The sequence below is a fragment of the Capsicum annuum genome, chromosome 5, assembly GCF_002878395.1.
Source record: "Capsicum annuum cultivar UCD-10X-F1 chromosome 5, UCD10Xv1.1, whole genome shotgun sequence".
NCBI classification, from domain to species: domain Eukaryota; kingdom Viridiplantae; phylum Streptophyta; class Magnoliopsida; order Solanales; family Solanaceae; genus Capsicum; species Capsicum annuum.
Window position 1 is genome coordinate 170543008 of NC_061115.1, and position 23107 is coordinate 170566114.

Sequence of the window (23107 nt, forward strand, 5' to 3'; positions counted from 1 at the left end):
TTTTAATATATTATAGATTATAGATATTGATTATCTTTAATTTTTGAAATAACACCCATATTTAGATATACATGATGCATAGGAGATGAATTTGTCATGTATGTATTAAAGCCTTTTGGCGGAGTTAGTTCAACAAAATTGGAGGTCTAAAGTCAAACACACTAACGATATGTGAATGAATATTATGTTTTAAAGAACTTTCGTTGTTAGATAAAAAAAAAATTAATTATCAAAGTTTGTGGTGAAGTGGTAGTACTTCTTCATCCTTAACCAAAGATCTTGGATTTGAACTCTGGGTATGCATTCGCCATCTTTGGTATGGAGCACTTTACCTCATTGTGGAACTTCCCAATGCAAATTCAGATTAGTCGGGCTCCAATATGAATACTAAACACGAGGTGCAAAAACATTTTGAAATAAGTTTTATTTCTTGAAGAAGGTGATTTTTAGAGCAATTATTAATTAATTTTGAATATAGAAAATAAATATCCTTGTTAATTTAAACTCATAAAATCATCGACGAAATCTTAATTATTTTTTGTTTATGACTATATAACAAGGGTAAAATAGTAAGAAAAAAACCCTCTTAGTTAATGTTTTTTGAAGGACGTGTGAAAGAGAAACGTGATAAAATAATTAAGATGAAAAAACACAAAATTATTTAAATTCAATCGGTTAGTATTTTATAGGCTCGAAACAGAGTGTGCCAAAATATGTGGTACTGTTTCTAATGTTAATGTTACCTAATATGATTAAATTCCCTAAATAGTCAGCCATGTTTGGGAATTTGCCTAATATATAAAATTATTTTAATTTTTTTTAGGATCATAATATCACTCAACTATTCATATTTTCTTCAAAATATACTTGACATAATATCAACATCATTCTCTCTCCTAATAGGATGTCATGTCACATTTTTCTTTTTTAATAATAAGTTTTTTAACTTTTTAAACCACCAAATCTTTTACCCGAGAAGAAAATTACAAAGAGGCAAATTTTTTACCCGAAAAAGTTTTCTAGGGTTCTGAGGCAACATCTAACATGGAACTCTCTAGTTCTTTGAGGAAAAATGTGGGTTCTTCAATGAATAAATTAATGAATTTGCAGAATGGATTGTCTCCCTAGTCGTTGTATACCTTTGATGTCGACCAAAGAGATCATCACGAGGTAAAATTCAATCTTTTTTAAATCTTTGAAGTTTAAACTGTGAAATAATTTAAATACTCAATCTGGTATTGGAGTTATTTTCTTAAAATTTAGGATTTTTTTTTCTTATTTTTGAATGAGATATTCTGTTGTTTGAATCTGTGTTATCTGTTTGTGTCTATAGTCTGTGTATAACATGGGAGGCATCTATGGATTATTTGGTTGAGAATAACTAGAATAAGTTATTCCGGAATAACTAATCTGACAATTAATTATCCCACCATGGATGATTATTAATTCTGTCACTTAAATAACTTTTGATATGGTATAAAGAATGCTGAATAGCAAACTTCATTAAATCAAAAGCCGTGTGATGCATACGCAGCTTCATTGGAACTGCTTGTGCAAACTGCTGATATGATCGAACTGATTTTTATATAAAGCATTACTGCAGTACATAATCAAGTACCCTTTATCATAAGCTTGTTTCATCATCTCCTGTATTAGATTTTAAAAGTTCTCCAATGAATAGTTTCCATCAAAGAGATGGAAATGAGGTGTCTCGTCTATTGACTGATGTAACTCATTATACTATTAAGCTAAACAAATTTTGAGGGCCGTTCATGATCCTAGGAACACCAACTTTATTTTGTGTAATTTTGTGCATATATTTTGGTAACGCAGTGAAGAAAATTTGTTATTATGTTTTGTCTTCTTGATTAGCTTCAAGAAACTAATTTAATTTATTTTTTTATAAGAGAAAGACTAAATTTTTGTACGAAGAGAAGTTGACGTTCATGCAAATACTCGTGAATGAAATAGAGAATAAATATTTTCGCTATAAAACTGAAGTAACTAGATTCTCGTACAAAAAATAATGTATTGGACTACTGAAAGTATAACAACATGTACACTTATTCACCGCTGCAGCTTCAAAATCTTTAAAAATTAGGTAAATACTTTGATTGAATATGTAAAAGAAGTCGTTGCTTATAGAGACATAAACAATCTTTTATTGTATTGTTTAAAAAAAAAATGTGACATGACATCTTATTAGAAGAGAGAATGATGATGATATTATGTCAAGTATATTTTGAGAAAAATAGAAATAGTTGAGTGATATTATGGTCGTAAGAAAAATAAAAGTGATATTATTAGGCAAATTCCCAAATATGGATGACTATTTAGGAAATTTAATCTACCTAATATGTATTTTCTCTTTCCTAATTTTATAAGGAATGTCATATTCAAAATAAAAAATTTCCCTCACATTTTATTTCCCTATGTTAAAAGGATTTGGACGCCTCAATTGATGGAACATCAAAATTCCTCTCCATCTAATATTAGGATTATCATATTTATAAGAAGGGTTTAAAGACAACTAGTCATGTTATTGAATATTTATCAGAGAAAAGTTTTAGTATTCTGCTTAGTTTGTTCATGGCGAAGTGTCATCATAAATCTCAAAGAATAAAACGACGTAAGAACTTGGCGGCAACCAAAAAAAATGAAGCTAATATTGAACAACTAGGATTTTCTTTAATATCAATTCCTAATAAAATCAATGACAGAAACAATCGTAAGAAAAATTGCAAAGAAGAATAAAAAATTTAATTCATCAACTAGTTTGATTGACTATAAAGAGAGTAAAAATGACGATGATCAGTGGTACTCTAAACCACTTTCAGAATACGAAATTTGAGGATTCATATTTCACAACGATCCTGTCTTTAGCGCTTGGGATCATGTCGCAAACTTAGAAATATTTTTTTACACCAAACTTAGATATACACGAGATATAACTTGAGAGGCAACCATGTTTAACCCAAAAGGTTAAAGTGTCAAGTTAAATCTTTCTTACGCATAGATTTATATATGGTGTCTATGTAAATATTCTCTTTTCTAATCTTACAAGTTGTGTTATCATGTCAAAGAAAATTTCCACGTTCTTTTATTTACTAATAGACTGTTTAATTAATTTTCTAAAATCAACTTATTTTTGAAAATATTTATTTTAAAAGTACTTTCCAAAAAAGCACTTATAATAAAAAAACAAACAGTGCGTCTTTTGTTTGGTCAATAATTTTTTTTAAAAAAATTAATCATTAATTATTTTTTTTTAATTTTCTAAAAGTATCTTAAGTATATTTTGTTTTTTCAAAAGTACTTTTCAAATAAGTAGTTTTAGGAAGAAATTACCTTTTTTTTTACTTTTAAAAAATAACTTCTATAGTTCTACTTCTCACTATTTGTTTTTTCTCAAAAGTTTAGCGAAACACTGCACTTTTTAAAAATACAAACTTTTTTTAAAAAAACAAAAAATAAGAACTATTAAACGGATTACAAATCTACAGGGTTCCAACTTTAATTATAAATAATGAAACATCAAAATCTTTCTCCACCTAATGTTAGGATTATCATATTTATTAAAAAGATTTCAAGACTACTCATCATGTTATTATATATATATTTTTAATTTAGTTACCCAGTGAAGTTTGGATTGTATTGTGTAATTTGAACGAAAGAAGAGAAGGGCTAGTCCATACCCCTATTACAACACGGGGGACAAAATTTTACACTACTTCTTCTAGACAAGTATATGTATAATCAACTTACAAAAAAAATTTGACTCTACCATACCTAGTCCTAAGACTTGGCATTTGCCATTATCAAGTAGAAATGGACCTATTGCACTTTTAGGAAGCTGCTGAAAATTGTAGAAAATCTCAGATCGACCAAAAGTAGACGTCCATTTAGCCAATCAATCAACAACCTGATTTTCCTCTCTAAATATGTGTGTGATATGATATGCATATTGATTTGTTCTTTGAATTGAAGCTTACAATTGTTGGTCTTCTCTATTAGCATATTGACAACTAGCAATGAGTCCAGTTCAAGCGAGAAATTTGTATATTCATGTTGGATACACCATTTTCGCCATGTTATTACTGTTGCATTGTATGGGGAGTGAAAAGGCCATTATGTGGTCACCATTTCTATCCCTGATTATGCCCCCAATGTCATCCTCTCTTGTATCAAAATTGAAGCTTCCATTAATATTTACTTTGACGCTATCACCTTGCAGTAGTTGGATTGTACCTACTTAGTTCCTTTCACTGGCTGAAACTTTCCAATCAGTTCACAAAGATCAGTCCACTTCAATTTGTATTTGAGTTGGCCATACAATCTGAACAAAGCAAACTTATTAGATTAGGCACTTTGATGCTCCATCCTTGTATAGTGAAAAGTTCTTTTAACCCCTCCCTATATTTGCACACATATCCTTGTTTCCAAATTTCATAGCATATAAAGATAGGGGTAGACTTCAAAATCATCTCTTTAATATTATTTGATCAGTGGTCCATCATCTATATAGCACCGAAATAATACGTTCATCTCGATGGTGTTGAATTCTCAGAGGGTCTCCACAACCTACTAACTCCTTCACTATTAATCAAAACATGTTGCATTATCTCACTTTGTGTTATCCTGCAACAAGAGCACTCATCAAGGAAAATTAGTGCCACAAATGTTAATTGTATCCTTAAGTGAAATTTTCTTTTAAATCAGCCTCCAATTAAGAAAAGAGACTTTAAAGGATTCTAGCATGCCAAACATTTGGAGAAGGTTATTTCTATGATTGAGTTTCTTAATAAGCTGCCAACCGGATTTAGTAAAGAAAGTACCATCTTCTGTTGATTCCTAGATGCGAAAATCAAGATCTCTAATATCCCCAATATCAATATTTCTAATATCTTCAACAATATGATTAGGAAAAGTAACATTAAGTTTATCAAAATTTCACATATTATCTTTGATAAAAGACTTGACAAGGAGTTTAGACTTGACAGGGAGTTTAACAGACGTACCAGTCCAGGGTCAAAATTAGCAAGAGCACCTTTACTTGTCCAATTGTCCCACTCAAAGCTCGAATTGTCGGCTTGAATCTTCCATAAAATATTTGTTTCTGCCTTGACCTTGATTTTCATCAATCTTTTCTATTAGTTGGAACCTTTAGAGACAACAATTTGGCCATAGGGTGAGCCCTTTTATAGTATTTTGCTTTAAGATATGTAGCCCACAAAGATGTTTGGGTTCTGAAACTTCACCAGCTCTGAAGGATGAGAGTGTCAGAAATATCTTGCATTGTTCTGAGGCTTGTAACTCCCCTTTCCTTTGTATTGTACATGATATCCTAACCACAACGATGATACTTGTCTTTACCTTTCTTTGATCCCCATAAGAAATTTGCAAAATGTTTTTCCATAAGGTAAATACAGTAGGACACTTTTGATGAAAGTGATCCTCCTACCACAGGAAAGCATCTTCCTTTGCCACCCACTTAATCTCTTAACCACCTTGGCAATTATAGGGTCAAAATAACAGATTTTTTTCCCTCCCTTTTGTATATGGGACATCCTAAATAAGTGAAAGGAAACTCTGTGTTGATAAAGCTAGAAGTTGTCCTCATTTTGTTTATTCTAGATGTACCAATGTTCTTAGCCATAAGAACAAGCTCTTATCATTGTTAATCTTCTGCCCAGAAGCTTTTTCGTATCTCCTGACTTGCTTCATAATAAGATTGATAGATCTAGTATTGCCTCGGTAAAAATCACAATATCATCAGCATAAGAAGGATGATTAACAATTGTACCCGAGGTGTCCATATTGAAATGAGTGAAATTAGGGTTGCCCAGAAGCTGATTAAGAAGTCTTTATAGAACCTTTCTCCAATCAATGGTTATCTATTATATAAGCCAACAAGAAAGGACCAACACAACATTTATTGATTGTACTCAAGGATTATAAGTTCTACATCAAGCAAGGACCAACACTGCATTTCTTGATTGTACGAAGGAGGTATAAGTTCTACATTAAAGTGGGCTTTCTATTTTGTCTTACATGAGGGATATTTTAGTCAATAATACTTCAATAATCCAAAATATGTGGTTCTGTATCTCCACGTCTCTTCTTTCTTTAGCTTTTATAAAAAATTTCCCCGAATTCATTTCTCTTTACCTTATACCTTAGAGAAAGAAGCCTACGAAAATTGGGGATCTCAAATTTTACTCTGTTAATTTCTGGTAAATTCATGTTTGAAATTCATTTCCTCTTTCTTTTGGATTTTTATTGGTTAATTCAGGTCTAAAGTCTATGTTACTGTTGTGTTATTGTTAACTTTTACTGAATTTATTTGCAAAATCATTGATTACTGATCTAAATGCTTTGAACATTGCTGTTTTGTTAATTTTAGCTCCGTTTTATTATTTTTTTGATGTTTTTGTTATTACAGTAGCTTTAGGACGACATAACATTGACTTAAAATTTTTAGAGGTTATGTTAAACTTGAAAATTATGAGCCGATAGTACCTAAGGGTGTGGGTTTGTGGTCAATGAAGTAGTAATACAACTGCTCAGAATAATAATACAATTACTCGCATCACATTAGATGATGTGAAGTGCTCTCTAACAATTTTAAAGGTCCATCCCTTTTTGTGCCACTAATATACAAAGTTTACTTTTACTCTCCAATAACTCAAGTGTAAATAACAAGCACTTCATTACTCACTAACTACTCTTTGTCTTGGTTAAGTTTGAAAATTGTTTCTCTTACCAACAATGCCTTTCAATTTTTAGCTTTTCCTGTTTAAAATTCTACGATAAGTAAATGTAAGTATCTTTGTTTAAAAGGTAGTGATCATATGGTACATAGATTCTAAAAATGGAACCAGTGGTTAAAGTAATATCCATGTAGCAGATCTATCAATAGGATTAAACAATTTGGTATTCAGAGAATCAACCAATTTGTAACAGAAATTGTTGTATTGCTATTTTGTAACACCATGGTCTGAAACAAAGATGTCAGCTTAAAATCTGCAAGAACTAACTAACGCCTCAATGGGATGTCGTGTATTTGAGTCATTCATGATAGAAATCATTCAAGATAGAAATATTAAGGAAAAGTTTTGAACTTCTTTATTATGTGATTAATTTGATCATTTGAAAGTCATTGTGTGAGAGTTGTGCAACTGAACAAAGCTTAGCTTAAACCTGAGATATTGAAGTTAAGATATGAGTTGGTAACATAAGTAAGGTTTAGCTTCTTCTTGTTCTTGAATGGAGGTTTATTAGGATCATAAATAAAGGTGATGCTCGGCTAAGGCATTGTTTTTTACAAGCATAGAATTTGACTTCTGAAATATTAAGGACAGATGAAAAGAGATCAGTTAACATATTTTCCCCTGTTTGGACCACGGGACCCTCGTAATGATGGTTCTCATCCCACTTCAGTGACCATTTAGTCACATTCTTAGGTGCTATAAGATATCACTCGTGCGTTGTTAATAAACCACTCCAGTAAGGAGCTCCCACTTTTCCCCTCCTTTTTTCAGACAACACTTCTCATGTATGCTTCACTTCGCTTTATGGGATGTTTGGCGTTACTACCAAAATAGTTAATCTCTAATAAATGAATGAGACTTGTTCTCAATGGGAATGAGGGATGCTGTTCTCATGTCTGGGATCACGAATTTCTGTACTATGTCAATTGCTAAGAATTATAATCATGCTGCTAGAGTTGGTAAATATCATGTAACATCCACCAGTTATCAGAATGGTTACCAAATTCCATTTACATGTGAATACAACGACAACAACACAACCAGCAATATACAATATTTAAGTTGATGTTATTTGTAAGCAGTTTTATAGGAACCTGCAGATAATCCACATTGGAAAAGTTGTGACGTAGTTTTCTTTCAAAGGGGTTAGCGGACTGACATTTTGCTTAGAAGCACAAGTTCAAACTTAATAGTTGTATGGATAGAATGATGAAGTTCAGTTTTTGTCTTTAAGTTTGTATTCTGATCATATAAATTAGTGGTAACAAAGTACATTACAGTTTCAGAAAGATAAAAATGAAAATTACTGTGACAAAGTTTCTTCCCTGCCCTTTCATAAAAGTTTGAATCAACAGATTTGTAGTAGAAACTGTAGTACTGCTTTTTATTGGAAACAGAAGCTCCTAACTAGGTTGAAGAATACTAAACTGGAAATTGAATCCCTATTACTCAGTGTTTGGAAATTCTGTTTATCCTACATTAAAAAAGGGTATGTTTCTGTTTATCCTACATTAAAAAAGGGTATTAAACATCACACTTTTTCGTAGTGATTATTATGTAGCATTTACCTCTAGACTGCCAATTAAACATTTTTATTGCCAGTATGTCATACTTGGGGTAGTATACGTGCATCCTCTTATCGCCCTTTTTTGGTTTACTTATTTTTTTTCTTTGGATAAGTAGGTTGGAGTTCATATGGGTTAAATATGGTTTGAATTTGCTTGTAATTTTGGTGGTTCAAGATTTCAATTATAGTGACCATTGTATTTGATGTCCATGGAGTGAATGTTTTATGTATTTATTTTGTGACATGTAATACAGCTTGATGAATTCTATGATACTAAGATCTAATTATAAATAGCAATATGTGTTGTTAGTTATTTTTTTAAAAGTGGCGTAAGTTTTGCTTATAATGGGACTTTCTTAGTTTTCAAGATTTGAAATGGCAGATGTTTCTCTGTAAACTCGAGTACCTAGGGGTATTATGTTCTACTGCAATTTAATTTATAAAAGAAAGCAGTACGTTAAGGGTGTTGGAGTGAGTCCATTTCATTGATGCAGACAGCGACCTGTGAACTTCAAAAATTATTGTTTCAAGATCAAAAACAATATGAATTGGCAGAAAGTTTTATGTCTTGTTTGAAGTTGGTACAAATAAGAGAAACTACAAATGTCTATCTTTCACTTGGTACCAAATGTTAACTCACTGTTGTTCAAATTTTGTCATTTTATTCCAGCTATCAGTTTGTAGTACAAGAAAGATCCTCAAGTGGTTAGATAGGCTGTCGTTGCTGATTGGTGTTGCCAAGGCTGTGCACTTTCTTCACACTGGTGTACTTTCCTTTGACTATCATATCATCCACAAAAATTAAATGGTGGAGCTGGTTTGATTAAAGATTATCTTTGGATTAACTACATCTTTTATCTGTCTGTAGGAATATAATTTTGTTGTAGTCAAAATTATAGTGTTACTGTATTGTTCTGCTGACTGAGGTTGCCTGGGAAGCTCAATTTGTCTGTATTTGCAAGTTATTTGCTTTTTGTCTTTATTTCTGCCCACATTTCAACCTGTTTGTTTAGTTCTGACTTGAAATGGAGTTTAAGAATATAAACATACTTTTGAATCTTGTGGTGATAGATTAAAGATATTTATTGTGTTATTTGCAGACCTATATAATTTATCATAATATTTCCTTCATGACCTAGAATGTTCACTAAATGACATGTGTTGCCATTGGTGTGCAGCTGCCTTTACAGTACACATGGCCCTAAGATCCAGTATCGATCTGATAACAACGGACACTCCTGATTGGATATGTAAAGTTCAGATTGTCGACATCAGCTGAGAGAGAAAAAGCCCTGAGAAGCAAATCCTATTCCAAAATCTCCTTTTAGAAGATGAAGAGGTGCTCCCACCTATATAGTACTGCTATATACTATTGTATGCATAGTTATTATATGTTTGCCTCCATCTTATCGAAGATTTCAAATATACAGGGCCAACAAATTAGGGCTACTGTGTATGGAGATGACATTGCATATTATACGGACAAGTTGGTTCTCCTCAACACCTACCTGATCTTTGCTGCACGAGTAAAGGATTCGCCAAAATTATATGCTCAGCCAATACATACATATTACTGGATACTTGGTAAGGAAACAATAGTTGAACATATCAACCCCAATGCTAAGCTGAATCTCACGCCTTTAGATAATGTTGCTCAGTTGACACCCACTCTCTCTGCAGAAATTGGTATATTACTCTTGCCAAATGTTATACGACTGAAATTTATATGTCTGCACAGATAGATGCTAAATATATTCTTCTATTTCTTACTACTAGATATTCTAGGAGTTGTTATCTGTTGTGGCCCTGAGAAATATGCAGGTTGCACTCAAAATTAGTGTCGAGAGATCACCATAGATGACAATCAGTAAGTATACCTTTTAAATGAGATAGTAAAGATTCTACTTTACAGTACTTGCGCTTTTATAATAGATTCCAAAACAACTAGTAATTACTTTTGCTACTTTCAAGAACACTCAGTGTCTCCTCACCTTATGGGGTGACTTCAGCAAAATTGAAGGTCCTGAACTGCAGGCTAAAATAGAAAAAGAAGAATACCCGGTCATCCTCGGAAGGAACATAGGAATTTCTTATTATCAAGGTGTAACTGATAAGTCATTAATTTGATGACTTGCTAGCACCTTTTAAGCCTAAATTATTATGTTTTTCCATTGATTTGATGGTACTCTTACGTAATGTCCATTTATGTAGGTAAAAGTAAAAAGAGAAGATTGGTCAAGTCATTCAAGTCATCAAGAGGCCAAATGTGAAGGAAATGAGTCATCCGCTTCACATCTGCTTTGCTTTGCAGATGTGCTCTTTTTCTGCTCTTCATCCACTTTGGATCTGTTTGTAATTTCCATCAAATGTAGAGTGGAGTTTAAAAGGAGGCTTTTAGCTCATCTTTTAAGACCTAATTTTAATCTCTTTTGAAGAGAGCCTCCTTTTTAGATCTTAGCTCTTCTCTTTTAGCATCTATCTTTTCATCTTTTGAGAAATTTGTACTAAACTTGAATGAAAAATATATGGTAGTGGTTTTTCTTTGAAGAATTATTGAAATCCCAAGTATGGAATTAAATTGTCTCTATTCTTATGGATGAAGTTAATAATAACTTTGGTATATTCTTATCCTTTTTGTCTATGAGTAGCTAATTTTCACTCTTGGAGTTATGCTTGCTTAGGTAATGGTAGTGCATGGGTTTTAGCTAATTATTTTTCTAAATAGTTATTTGTGATGGGTGTTCCATTTATTTCATGAATTAATTGAGAGTTGAGGATTGCAAACTCCAACCACCCTAGAACCCATGCCATTCTTGAAAGAGAGGACATAGGTGAGGAATAAATGCAACCAATAACTTGATTCATTTCATTTAATGATATCTCTTAGATGTAAGGATGTCAATTGGGGCAATAGATGTAGGAAATTATCACTTGTGAGGTGTTCGAAAGAACCTATTTGCAAAATTTGGTGTTGTAATTGAAAGATTGACACCAATACATTGACATCTAGCCTACCAATGCATGATCCCACACCTATAATTGCATAACCTCAAGGCTTATTCTCAATTGAATTCACTCTTAGCATTCTTCAACGTCAACCTAGTGCACTAAAATTGAAGTAGTTGTCATTTATAAACACATTCAAACTAAATCCCTCATTTACATTTATGTTTGCTTTATTTACACTACAGGTCCTCTTTTAGTAGACTATTAATACTCTTGAGTTTTGAATTTCATGTTTTCACTCCTTGTGGATTTGACCCCAACTTAAGTTGGGTTATTATATTGACAACGATCGCTTACACCCATTCAAGAGTGTAATTTAAGCGTTATCAAAAATGGCGCCGTTGCCGGGGAGTGAAACATAGTTTTCACTCTTGTATTATTTTTAGTTACTTTGGGTTAGCCGTAGTGTTTTATTTTACATTGTTTGGTGTTTTTGTTCTTTCTCAGGTGAGTATAATAGTATACACGATACTATGAGCCAACAAGATAGTAATGCCGGGATGGTTGATGGATATCTTGAAGATGCGGATCACCTTGGTGATGTAGGCCAAGCTAGTGCCATTCGCATTCCACCGGCGGAAGGAAATAGAGTATTTCACATTACTAGCATAATACTTCATTTGCTTCAAATGAAAGGGTTATTTGGAGGCCAAGCTCTTGAGGATGCTAATCTACACTCAAAGAATTTTATTGATGTGTGTTCTCCATTTGACATAGCCCACATATCTCAAGAGTCAATGCGGTTGCGTCTTTTTCTATTCTCTTTGACGGGAGAAGCGATTTTATGGTTGCGATCTTTGTCCACGAGATCTATTACTACATGGAGTGAGCTCACAGAGGTATTCTTGGAAAGATATTTTCCTCCTTCTCAGATGTTGCAACTAAGGGATGAAATCATCAACCTTCGCCAACTTAATGGTGAACCATTATATGAGGTTTGGCAACGATTCAATAAAAATTTAATGCAATACCCAAATCATGAGGTTCCGGATAAAATATTTCTCCATATTTTCTATAGAGCATTAGATCAATTGAACAAGACGGTAGTCGATAATGCGACTGGGGGTTCTCTTGTTAGACTATCATATGGTGTTTATTTAACTTTATTAGATCAAGTGACCAAGCAAAGTAGAGGGTGGCACACAAGAGATACCGAGGTGGCCGTGGGGGCTCCCTCCGCATCTTTTGTGAGCCAAGAGCAAAAGAAAAAAGATGAAGAAAGAGATGCAAATATGGCTAAAGTGATGATGCAACGTGATCTTCTCACCAAGCATGTGATGGGAGTTCCTCCTAAGGCGGTTAACATCATTGATGCTAAGATTTCTAAAGCTTATGCTGATAAGGAAACGAAGTCTCTTCATGAAGAAATTCGGTTCTTGTCGAACCAATCGGGGGGTTCTCGCCTTACCTACCAAAAGCAAGGTGGGAATCAAGGTTGGAAGAAAAGAGATCATGATAGAGATTGGCGTAATAGAGATCGTGATTGAAGAGATAAAGAGAGAGATTATGATCGGTATGTACCTCTACATGATCGGGCAAAGGGTAAAGAGTTAAGTTCCATTGACCCGGATAAGCTCAAAAGTGAAGATGTCCTTGCTCAAATTTTAATGGGTGTTGAGGGAACCGACAAAATAGTGGGAGAAATGAAAGGTGACTTCTCACAACTAAATCAAACGGGTGACATGTCACTCGGCCTCTATCAAGCAACTCGAAACTCAATTGGGCCAATTCTTAGCACGACTTAATGCAAGATCAAAGGGTGGATTACCTAGTGACACGGTTGTCAATCATAAAAATGATGCTCACATCATGGCTATTATCACTAGGAGTGGTCGGACTCTTGGTAAAGATGTTGTTGGTCTTGGTGAAGACCCCAATGAAAAGGCAAATGAAGAACAAGTCAATTCAAAGGGAAAGTGGCTAGAAGAACTAATTGATAATGATCCAAAACCTAATGAGACAAGTGTTGAATGACCAACGGTAGTTGAAAAAAATATTGAAAGTGAGAAAACTCCGAAGGTGATTGAGGATGATACTCCAAAAATGGACGAAACTCCAATTGTTCCATTGCCACTAATCAAAATTACTCCCCCATTCCCACAAAGGCTCAAGAAGAAGGATGATGATACCAAGTTCAAGAAGTTTCTTGCAAAGTTTAGCAATTTAACGGTGAATATTCCTTTGCTAGAAGCCTTACAAGAAATGTCCGGGTATGCTAAATTTATGAAGGACTTGGTTACAAAGAAGCGATTCATGGATTTTGAAACAATTGAGGTAACCCACAATTGTAGTGCTATAATGTCTAGCACAGTGGTGGTGAAGAAAGAAGACCCGGGTGCATTCACTATTCCTTGTACTATCGGGGTTTATAAATTCGAAAAAATATTGTGTGATCTTGGGGCAAGTATTAATTTGATGCTATTCGTCGTGTTTTGAAATTTAGGCTTGGGTGCTCCTAAGACTACCACTATAAGGCTTCTAATAGCCGATCATTCAATCAAAAAGCCCGTTGATGTATTGTATGACGTTTTGGTGAAAGTTGATCAATTTATCTTTTTGGCTGACTTTGTTATTCTTGATTATGAGATTGATCATGAGGTCCCAATCATTCTTGGTAGACCATTCTTAGCTACCGAAAGGGCCTTAGTAGATGTGGAATGTGGGGAGATAAAATTTCGGGTGAATAATAAAGAAGTATCCTTCAATGTGTGTAAGTCCATGAAGCAACCTATGGACTTGCAAGTTATTTCGGTGATTGATGTGGTTGATGATGAGATGGCTAACACCATTGAAATGTATCTTATGAATGACCCCTTGGTGGGTGTATTATGGAACTTTGGAAGTGAGGTGGTTGAAGAATATGATGAGGTGGTAGCTTCATTGATAGGTCTTGGATCTTACACCAAGAATCCGATCAAATTGGATCTTGATTTGAAAAATCGTGAGAGTCCACCCGCCAAGCCGTCTATTATTGAACCACCACAACTCAAACATAAGTTGTTACCATCCCATCTTAAATATATTTTCTTGGGTGAAGATAATACATTTCCAATCATTTTAGCGGGTGATCTTGAACCTTATCAAGTGGATGCCTTGAAATCAATTATGAAAAAGTTCATTCGTGCTATCAGATGGACTATCGCGAACATTATAGGCATTTCTTCTGGAATTTGTTCTTATAAAATCAAGCTAATACTGATCATGTTCCTAGTATGGAACACCAATGACGACTAAATCAATCGATGCACGAGGTGGTCAAAAAGGAAATTATTAAGTAGCTTGATGCGAGAGTTGTCTACCCAATTTCAAATAGCACGTGGGTGAGTCCGGTTCAATGTGTTCGTAAGAAGGGCGGCATGATGGTGGTCCCAAAAGAGAATAATGATCTTGTACCTATGTGCCCGGTCATGGGTTGGAGAGTGTGTATGGATTATCGCAAATTGAACTCGTGGATCGAGAAAGACCACTTTCCCATGCCATTCATGGATTAAATATTGGATAGGCTAGCCGGTCGAGGTTGGTATTGCTTTCTTGATGGTTACTCGGGGTACAATCAAATTTGTATCACCCCGGAAGACCAAGAAAATACTACTTTCACTTAGCCTTATGGCATATTTTCTTTCAAGCGTATGCCCTTTGGGTTATGCAATGTGCCGGCCACATTCCAACGATGCATGTTGTCCATTTTTCCCGATATGGTAGAGGATACAATGGAGGTTTTCATGGATGACTTCTCCGTAGTTGGGGATTTATTTGATTCTTGCGTCGCTCACTTAAGTAAAGCCCTTGAACGATGTGTGGAGACTAATCTTGTTTTGAATTAGGAAAAAGGTCATTTCATGGTCAAGGAAGGCATTGTTTTAGGCGACAAAATTTTAGGAAAGGGTATCCAAGTGGATCAAGCAAAAGTTAAGGTGATCGCTAAGTTACCTCCACCGATCTCCATGAAGGGCGTTAGAAGTTTTCTTGGTCATGTCGGGTTCTATCGATGCTTCATTAAAGATTTTTTAAAGATTGCTCACCCTTTGTGAAAGCTTTTTGAAAAGGAGGAAAAATTTGAGTTTTATGGTGATTGTGTAAAAACTTTCAATTGTCTCAAGGAACTCCTTGTGTCGGTTCCTATCATAGTAGCCCCTGATTGGTCATCGTCCTTCGAATTAATGTGTGATGCAAGTGGTGTTGGTATAGGTGTGGTTTTGGGCTAAGGAAAATGGAAGTTGTTCCACCCAATTTACTATGCAAGCAAGACGTTGAATAATGCTCAACGTAACTATACGGTTATGGAACAAGAGTTGTTAGTGGTGGTATAAGCTTTTGAAAAGTTTTAGGCCTATTTGTTGGGAACGAAAGAAGTTGTGCACATGGACTACGCCACTCGTCGATATCTCATGGCAAATAAAGAGGCAAAACCTCGATTGATTAGGTGGATATTGCTCTTGCAAGAGTTCGATTTTGAAGTGAAGGATAGAAAGGGGTGTGAGAATCAAGTAGCCGACTACCTTTCCCGCCTTGAATCCAATCATGAGAGTGGGGTGATATTGATATTGATGACACCTTCCCTGATGAGCAAGTCATGTCACTTTCGGGGAGCATTACACCTTGGTATGCGGATTATGCGAACTATATTGTGAGCGGTGTGCTTCCCAATGAGTTAAATCATTATTAAAAGAAGTGGTTCCTATTTGATGTGAAAAAGTATTTTTGGGATGAATCATTCTTGTTTAGGGAGTGTACGGATGATATAATCCGTAGGTGTGTCATGGAAGTAGAAATGATAGATATTCTTGAGGCTTGTCACTCCTCTCCATTCGGTGGTCATTATAGTGGGATCCGAACAGCCGCTAAGGTCCTTCAAAGTGGATATTATTGGCCTACCCTTCATAGAGATGCTTATGAAATGTCAAAACATGTCCTCAATGCCAAATGCAAGGTGATGTTTCGAGGAGGCATAAGATGTCTCTTAAGCCCAATCTCGAGGTTGAACTATTTGATGTGTGGGGAATCGACTTCATGGGCCCCTTTGTGAGCTCATATGGTAATAAATATATCTTGGTAGCTGATGGTTATGTCTCAAAGCGGGTGAAAGCCATTTTACCGAACAACGAAGGCAAAAGTGTCACTTTTTTCTTGAAGAAGTACATCTTTACAAGGTTCGGGACTCCAAGGGCAATTATTAGTGATGGCGGCTCTCATTTTTGTAATCGGGCCTTCGGTGCTTTACTTGATAAGTATGGGGTGAAACATAAGGTTGCTACTCCTTATTATCCCTAAACTAGTGGCCAAGTTGATGTTTTGAATCGTGAAATCAAGTCCATCCTTGAGAAAACCGTGAATATTGGTCATACGAATTGGGCAAGGCAACTCGATAATGCTCTTTGGGCATATAGAACGCCCTATAAAACTCCTATTGGTATGTCCCCCTACCAATTGGTGTTTTAGAAGGCTTGTCACTTACCCGTTGAGTTAGAACATAAGGCTTTATGGTCTTTGAGGAAGTTGAATATGGATTGGGAGGATGCTTCAAAATTAAGGGTAAATCAACTTCATGAGTTGGACGAGTTTTGACTCAAGGCATATGAAAGTTTCGTGTTGTACAAAGAGAAGATGAAGAGGTGGCATGATGCTAAAATCCTAAAGCGAGAGTTTCATGTGGGTGATGATGTCCTCCTCTTCAATTCAAGATTGAAACTTTTCGCGGGAAAACTTAGATCGAAGTGGTCGGGCCTGTTCGTGATCTCAAATGTTTACCCGAGTAGAGCTATTAAGCTAAAAGATCGCGAGAAGAAGAAATTTGTGGTGAATGGCCAACAATTGAAGCACTATTATGTGGGTGGACCCGGAGCGACTAAGGTTGAGTCGTTTCGCTTCAAAGATCCAAAATAATGAGCAATTGATGTCGTGCCATGACTATAACTACGGCGCTTCTTGGGAGGCAACCCAAGGAATTGTTCTTAATATTTTCTAACGATTTTTATTCACATTTAAGTTTAGTTTTGGTTGTTGCAGGTGATTTCATAAAATTTGGGGTATGAGAAGATTGATTTAGAGACTTGAAACTAAGCTCCGAACCAAGAAATTCGTGACGAAAAATCGTGGGCTAAGCTGGAATAACCTGCGTTGCACCTGCTTGAGCAGGTCAGCCACAGGTGTGGAGCAGATGGAGCGCAACCTGGGTATTGTTGTTTACTGCCTAGACCTGCGCTGGAATCGCTACAGCATTCCAGTCGCAGGACAGGCTCATCTTGGACGTAGGTAGCCTGAAAATTAAAGCCAAAAAACTATGCTCATTGTCCCGACCTGCGCTGGAACTGCTTGAGCAGTCCAGGCGTAGGTCCATCGCACCTCAAATGCAACAACAATAGGTTTTTTGCATGTAAACTGTTCCAACCTGCGCTGGAGCTGCTCAAGCAGTCCAAGCGTAGGTCCATCGCATTAGGGGCGCAGGTTGGTTAAAAAAATAACGCTTAGGAGCTGCTACAAACTGTCCAAGTATGTGCTGGAACTGCTTCAGCAGTCCAGTCGCAAATTCAATGCAAATGGGATGCAAGTTGAGTTTATACGCTTTTAAGTTTTAGAAATGGGTCGAATCTTGCTGACCCGACCCGACCCGGTCAGCCCAAAATATTTTTAAACACATAAACATCGACAAAATAGTCCAATCTTTTAATTTTTTAATTACAACTCCTTTCCAATATTCCTTTCTCTCAAACTCAATATTCTCTCTTTCTTTGTCAACAATTGAGCTAGCACGAAGTCTACTAATTCTTTTGGACTTGTTCTTCCATTTTTCCCTTCTTTTACATCAAGAAAGGTATGCTCTTTCATGACTTCACTTTTAAATTCTCTCAAAGATGGACATAGTGCTTCATAGCTTATGATGATTTGTCACTTGAATTAAAGTTTTAGTGAGCTTATTCATATAATTAACACTTGTTGGAATAATTATGTTGGCATGGGTGTCTTATTTCGCTTGCTTAATTAATGATGCTCTTTTAAATGAAGTTAGTGCACCATGTGTTTGACAAAACATCCATTAAGCTTTCCTTGCTTATTTTTTGTAGTGAGTGGCTCAAGTACGATAGTATGAACACCTTGAATATGTTTAGAGATGATTTGGTGAGATGAGCTTGCTCTCTCTTGTGCTCTTATTCTCTTTCTCCAGGTTCTTGGTTGGCATACCCACTATGTGTTTGCTAAAATGATAAAAGAGAAGAATGTATTATATGCGTGTGATGGCTAATGTGACTTTCCTTAGGACATGGTGTGGTCATTTTTTATGCATCGTTTTGGGTCCAATTGAACCTAATAATGAAATAGTTGGTAGTCATTGGTTGAGGGAGATTGTTGAGAAATATGGCATCTATGGTTCTTGTTGGTCACTAAGCCTAATCGGGAAACATGAATGTTTGCCTTGCCCTATGATAGATTGGATGACATCATTCTTAAGGGTATTAGTCATTCTTGTTTCCATTGGAGGTTATGGATGCCCTATGAGCTAGTTTTGAGAAATGTGAAGGATGTGAGACAATGTCGTGCCTAAACGATTAAGTGTTGTAATAAATAAAACCCATGGACTCTAGTGATGAGTTACCTTGCATCTTTCAACAATTTTCTTTTCTTATCTTTATTTTCTTTCTTAACTTACAAATTCCAAAAACATGTTTTACCTTTTATCTTTTGTTTTGGTTTTTTTTTGTTTCTTTCCCATAGGTATGTCTCCAAGGAAAAATTTTCCGCGAGAAGCTAGAAAGGGTAATGCCCCAGATAAAGGCAAGACGAAAGCTACGTTCGAAAGGGGTAAAGCACCGGTCTCCAAAGATACTTTGATAGTCCCAAATGCCCAAGCTATCAATGATCGTGCACAAGAGGTAGAAAAGAAAGCGGATCGAATTCGGTTTGGTGTAGAAGGTGTGAAGAAGTTATATGATGAGTGGGTAAATACTCGGGGGTTCAATCCTGAGAAGATATTTAGCATGAAGGGAGTGGACACCCATTTCCCCGAAATCATTGCCAAAATTGAAGAACGGGGTTAGGAACTCTTCACAGATATGCCGCCCTCTTCTCACCCATTATGCTATTTTACGGAAATTGTTTGAAAGTTCTATGCTTCCTATGTTGTTAGGCACAATGAACAAAAATACAAAATGCCAATTGTCGCACAGCCTTGCCTCGAGAGTGTATTGGTTCGAGGAGTAGAAGTCCCTTGCACGGCCTCAGAGATCAATGAGATCTATTTTGCTTGTGACTTAGATTCTGCGGTGTAGTGCAAGAGGTTGATATTTGGTGGATGACAAAGTTATCCATAGCTTGCTAGGGTGATTGCTAAGGGTCTTCCTCCATGGGCTAATGGTGTGGTTCAAATCAAGAGGAGAGATCTTTTGGTTCAAGCCAAACATTGGCTTGGATTTATGGGTAACCGTCTACTTCCCTCAAGAAATGACCAAGATATTGCGGTTGATAAGGCCATCATTGTCAGGTGTATCATGGATAAAATTGCTATCAATCTAGGAGAGTTGATAGCGGAGATGATTAAATTTAGGGCAAAGTAATCGGGTACTTTATTGCCTTTTCCGACGTTCATATCCATGCTTTGTCTTAAGTTCAAAATCCCGCTACTCTCTAAGATTGATAAGCAGGTTATATGCACCGGTGTCATTAATATCACACAGTGTAAGGATGAGAATAACCCTACGGGCTTAAAAAGAAAAGCTTTGGTTTTGGTAGACTCAGGTGCAGAAGGATTCCCGAGCTTAGAGGGGGTGAAGATTCCTCTGGATTCTACACTTGATGTTGAGACCCATCAAGATTTTACCAATACTTCTCCATTATCAAGCACCGCACCACCAACTTGGTCTGCACAATCGGCACGATCTTCTACGATGACGTTTGCTAAGGTTGCTTCCATGACTTTGGAAAAAAAGTCCACTCTTACCCGATTGGTGGTGGACATTCCCCGATTTATTCAGGTTGCTACAACACCTCTTCATGCCCGTGTAGAGAAGTTAGAGCAGAGGATAACCACGCTTGAGGCGAGGGGAGATTGTGAGGGGGTGGCATCTGTGAGGACAGACCTTAATAGTTTACAGGCAGAGATTCACTCCGGAAAGCCCTCCTTTGGTCTTGATGAGGCGGAGATTGCTTTTCCACTGGAAACTTTAGTCCTAGTGCTACCATTTGATGATTTTTTTAGAGAGGGTCATAAAGACATTAATGATGCCGTTGAGGTTGATCTTATAGAAGGGCTACCTGAGGCTCGACAGGTTGAGCTCGCCATGTAGTTATCCAGGGATGAGGAGCATGAACGAATGTTTGGGGCTAGTTCTAGCACTCGACATGATAATGAGTCACCCTTTATAGTAGATTCGATGAGAGGATCCCAGTCTGACGAGGCTCCTATTGAGATAGTGAGATCATTCACCGATAGGAATCCGAGCGCCTAGTACGCCACAAGGAGTCTCTACCCTCCTCTACTCTCTTTTACTTTTGCATTAGGGATAATGCAATATTTTTAGTAGGGGTGGGGTATTGTTATGATTCATTCGATGTTCGGTACCTACTGTCTCAGTTTATGGCATGTGGTTTGATAGATTATGGAGACATATTCTATTTTATTACTTTTGATGTTTATGGCATTTTATTTTTATTTTATTATTATTGACATTGCTTTGGATGGGCCCTTGTCGGGCATTTTGATAATGATGACAAATATTGTCATTTTATTTTTGAATTTGTGTCATGCGCTTAATTTAAATGTGGTATCCGACTATGCACATTGCTCTTGTTGCCTTTTGTATATACGTGTCTAATAAACTCTAAGGGTTTTCTTCGAAACTCGGTTCTTTCCTAAGGAGCAAATTTTATTTTCTCTTTCTTTTAATCTTTTATTTTTATTTTAGTTTAGTTTCTTTGTCGAACCGAGTGATAATTCACCCATGAAGGATGATGAGGCGACATCCTTAGGTGAAGTATCTAGTCATTTTGGTTAACTAAGAAGAAGCAAGAATTCAAAAATACTTCCAAAATGTCATTGACAAGGAATAAAATGTTTTTGAGAAAAAAATAAAAATCTAGTTGTAAGATCAAGGATGTCTTGAGTTTTCTTTTGAGTGAGACCATTACACTCAGTTTTTGGCTCTCTCTTTACAAGGATGAGTCATTGAATTGGAGTAACTTATGAAGCTCAAATTGCTCAAATTGGTTGGGATACTAACTTTTTGCTCTATGAGTACGATGCCATGAGTGGTGAGATTTTTGAATAATTCTTGTACATTTGTGTAGTCTAGAATTTGCCCCGAGTGTATTCAAAGCAAAATTCTAGGCAATCTTGGTTTGAAGGATGACCCGAGGTCCTTTTTGACCCGTCACATAGCCAAATTTCCACCTTAACATTGTTCCCCAGTTAACTCATTTGAACCTTTTTGCCCTTCGTTCTTTCTTATTGTAATGATAATTATGCTAAAATACCTAAATCCATTTGAAAATCTCTCTTTTGGCACTTAACCTCCTTTGATGTGTTGCATGATTCTAAATAGTGGATTATAGGCAAAAGCCTAAGTTTGGGGGTTGTGTATTTGGGAGAAGATGATCAAAGAAATGATAAGAAATGTGTGTGTAAGGTTGTTAATACATGCGCTTAAAAGACAAGAGATGTGCTTGATGATAAAATTGAATAGCCTAGCCCATAGAATTTAAAAAAAAATTGAATGAGTGAGGGGATAAAAAGGGCTTATAAGTAGAATATCTCTTGAAAAAGTCAAAGAAATAAAAGAAAGAAAATGGTGGCTTTGAATAATTTGGTAAATGCTAAACAAATAGTTAGGAAAATATGGGAAATGATTTGAAAAAGAATAAGGTTGGTTGTTTGAAAATTTTAAGGGTAGAAAGGATTGAGTGATTGCATTGAAGAAGGTCCTTTAGTCACTTGATCCATATGTATTCTTTCCCACACCTTAAACCTTCATCTTATGCCGCAAGACCTTGGTGATTCCAAACTAAGTAAGTCTACATTAGTGACAAAAAACACAAAGGGCAAGCCTATGGTTCTATTCAATGTACTTGAATTTCTTTGTGAGAGTGAGTGTGAATTCTTTCTTTATTTGAGCTCCCTTAAGAATTGAAGTATCTTTGGTGTGTGGAGCTAACTCTTGCATGTGAGCGGCATTGGTACTTGTTGGTAGAGGGTGATGTTTAACTACCGGTTTGGGTAAATGAGTGAAGTAAGTTGCATTGTGAAGATTGAGACAATCTTTGATGATTTTGTGTCTTAACTTAAGATGTTTTGTGATTTGGAAAATTCATTTGACACACACTTGCATCCTTGCTTCATAAATATGCGCTCATTAAAAAGTTTTGGTTTACTTGTTTCCATGACATGTGCGGAAAGTGTTTGTAGAGTTTTGTTAGCCTATTCTTTTAGTATGGCTTTCTTCTAGGTGGATTTGAGTTAAATACCCTATCTCATTGAGTTAGTCTTAGGTGTTTGAGGACAAGCAATAGTTTAAGTTTGGGGGGTTGATAATTCGTCAATTTGACGACTTGCTAGCACCTTTTAAGCCTAAGTTATCATGCTTTTCCATTGATTTGATGGTACTCCCTTACGTAATGCATATTTATGTAGATAAAAGTAAAAAAGAGAAGATTGGGCAAGTCATTCAGGTCATCAAGAGGCCAAATGTGAAGGAAATGAGTCATCCGTTTTGTATCCACTTTGCATTCGTTTCACATCTGCTTTGCATCCGCTTCACATCTGATTTGGAGCTGCTAG

The 23107-nt window shown here is 35.8% G+C and overlaps 1 protein-coding gene and 1 long non-coding RNA gene across 10 annotated transcripts; both read left to right on the forward strand.

The window, feature by feature from the left end:
• Positions 1-5084: 5084 nt before the first annotated feature.
• LOC107870925 lies at positions 5085-10910 on the forward strand. 9 transcript variants are annotated; one of them, XR_007056044.1, is made up of 5 exons: positions 6067-6233; positions 9008-9103; positions 9516-9676; positions 9768-10438; positions 10549-10910. It is a non-coding gene; the product is annotated as an uncharacterized LOC107870925 (long non-coding RNA). The 9 variants fall into 9 exon arrangements; XR_007056048.1 differs by lacking the exon at positions 6067-6233 and adding an exon at positions 5897-6009 and having other exon boundaries at positions 9768-10910; XR_007056043.1 differs by having other exon boundaries at positions 6059-6233; positions 9008-9676.
• A 2476-nt stretch (positions 10911-13386) lies between these two features.
• LOC107871936 lies at positions 13387-14577 on the forward strand. The gene is made up of 2 exons (XM_047412198.1): positions 13387-13678; positions 13787-14577. The coding sequence occupies exons 1-2, from the start codon at positions 13387-13389 to the stop codon at positions 14575-14577; spliced, it is 1083 nt and encodes a 360-aa protein (XP_047268154.1).
• Positions 14578-23107: the final 8530 nt, after the last annotated feature.

Excerpts from the sequence above, each read along its gene's own strand:
- LOC107871936 (XM_047412198.1), top strand. The coding sequence starts at position 13,387 with ATGGACGAAACTCCAATTGTTCCATTGCCACTAATCAAAATTACTCCC. Across the intron at positions 13,679-13,786 it reads GGTGAAGAAAGAAGACCCGG|GCTTGGGTGCTCCTAAGACT; the intron begins GTGCATTCACTA and ends TTTGAAATTTAG.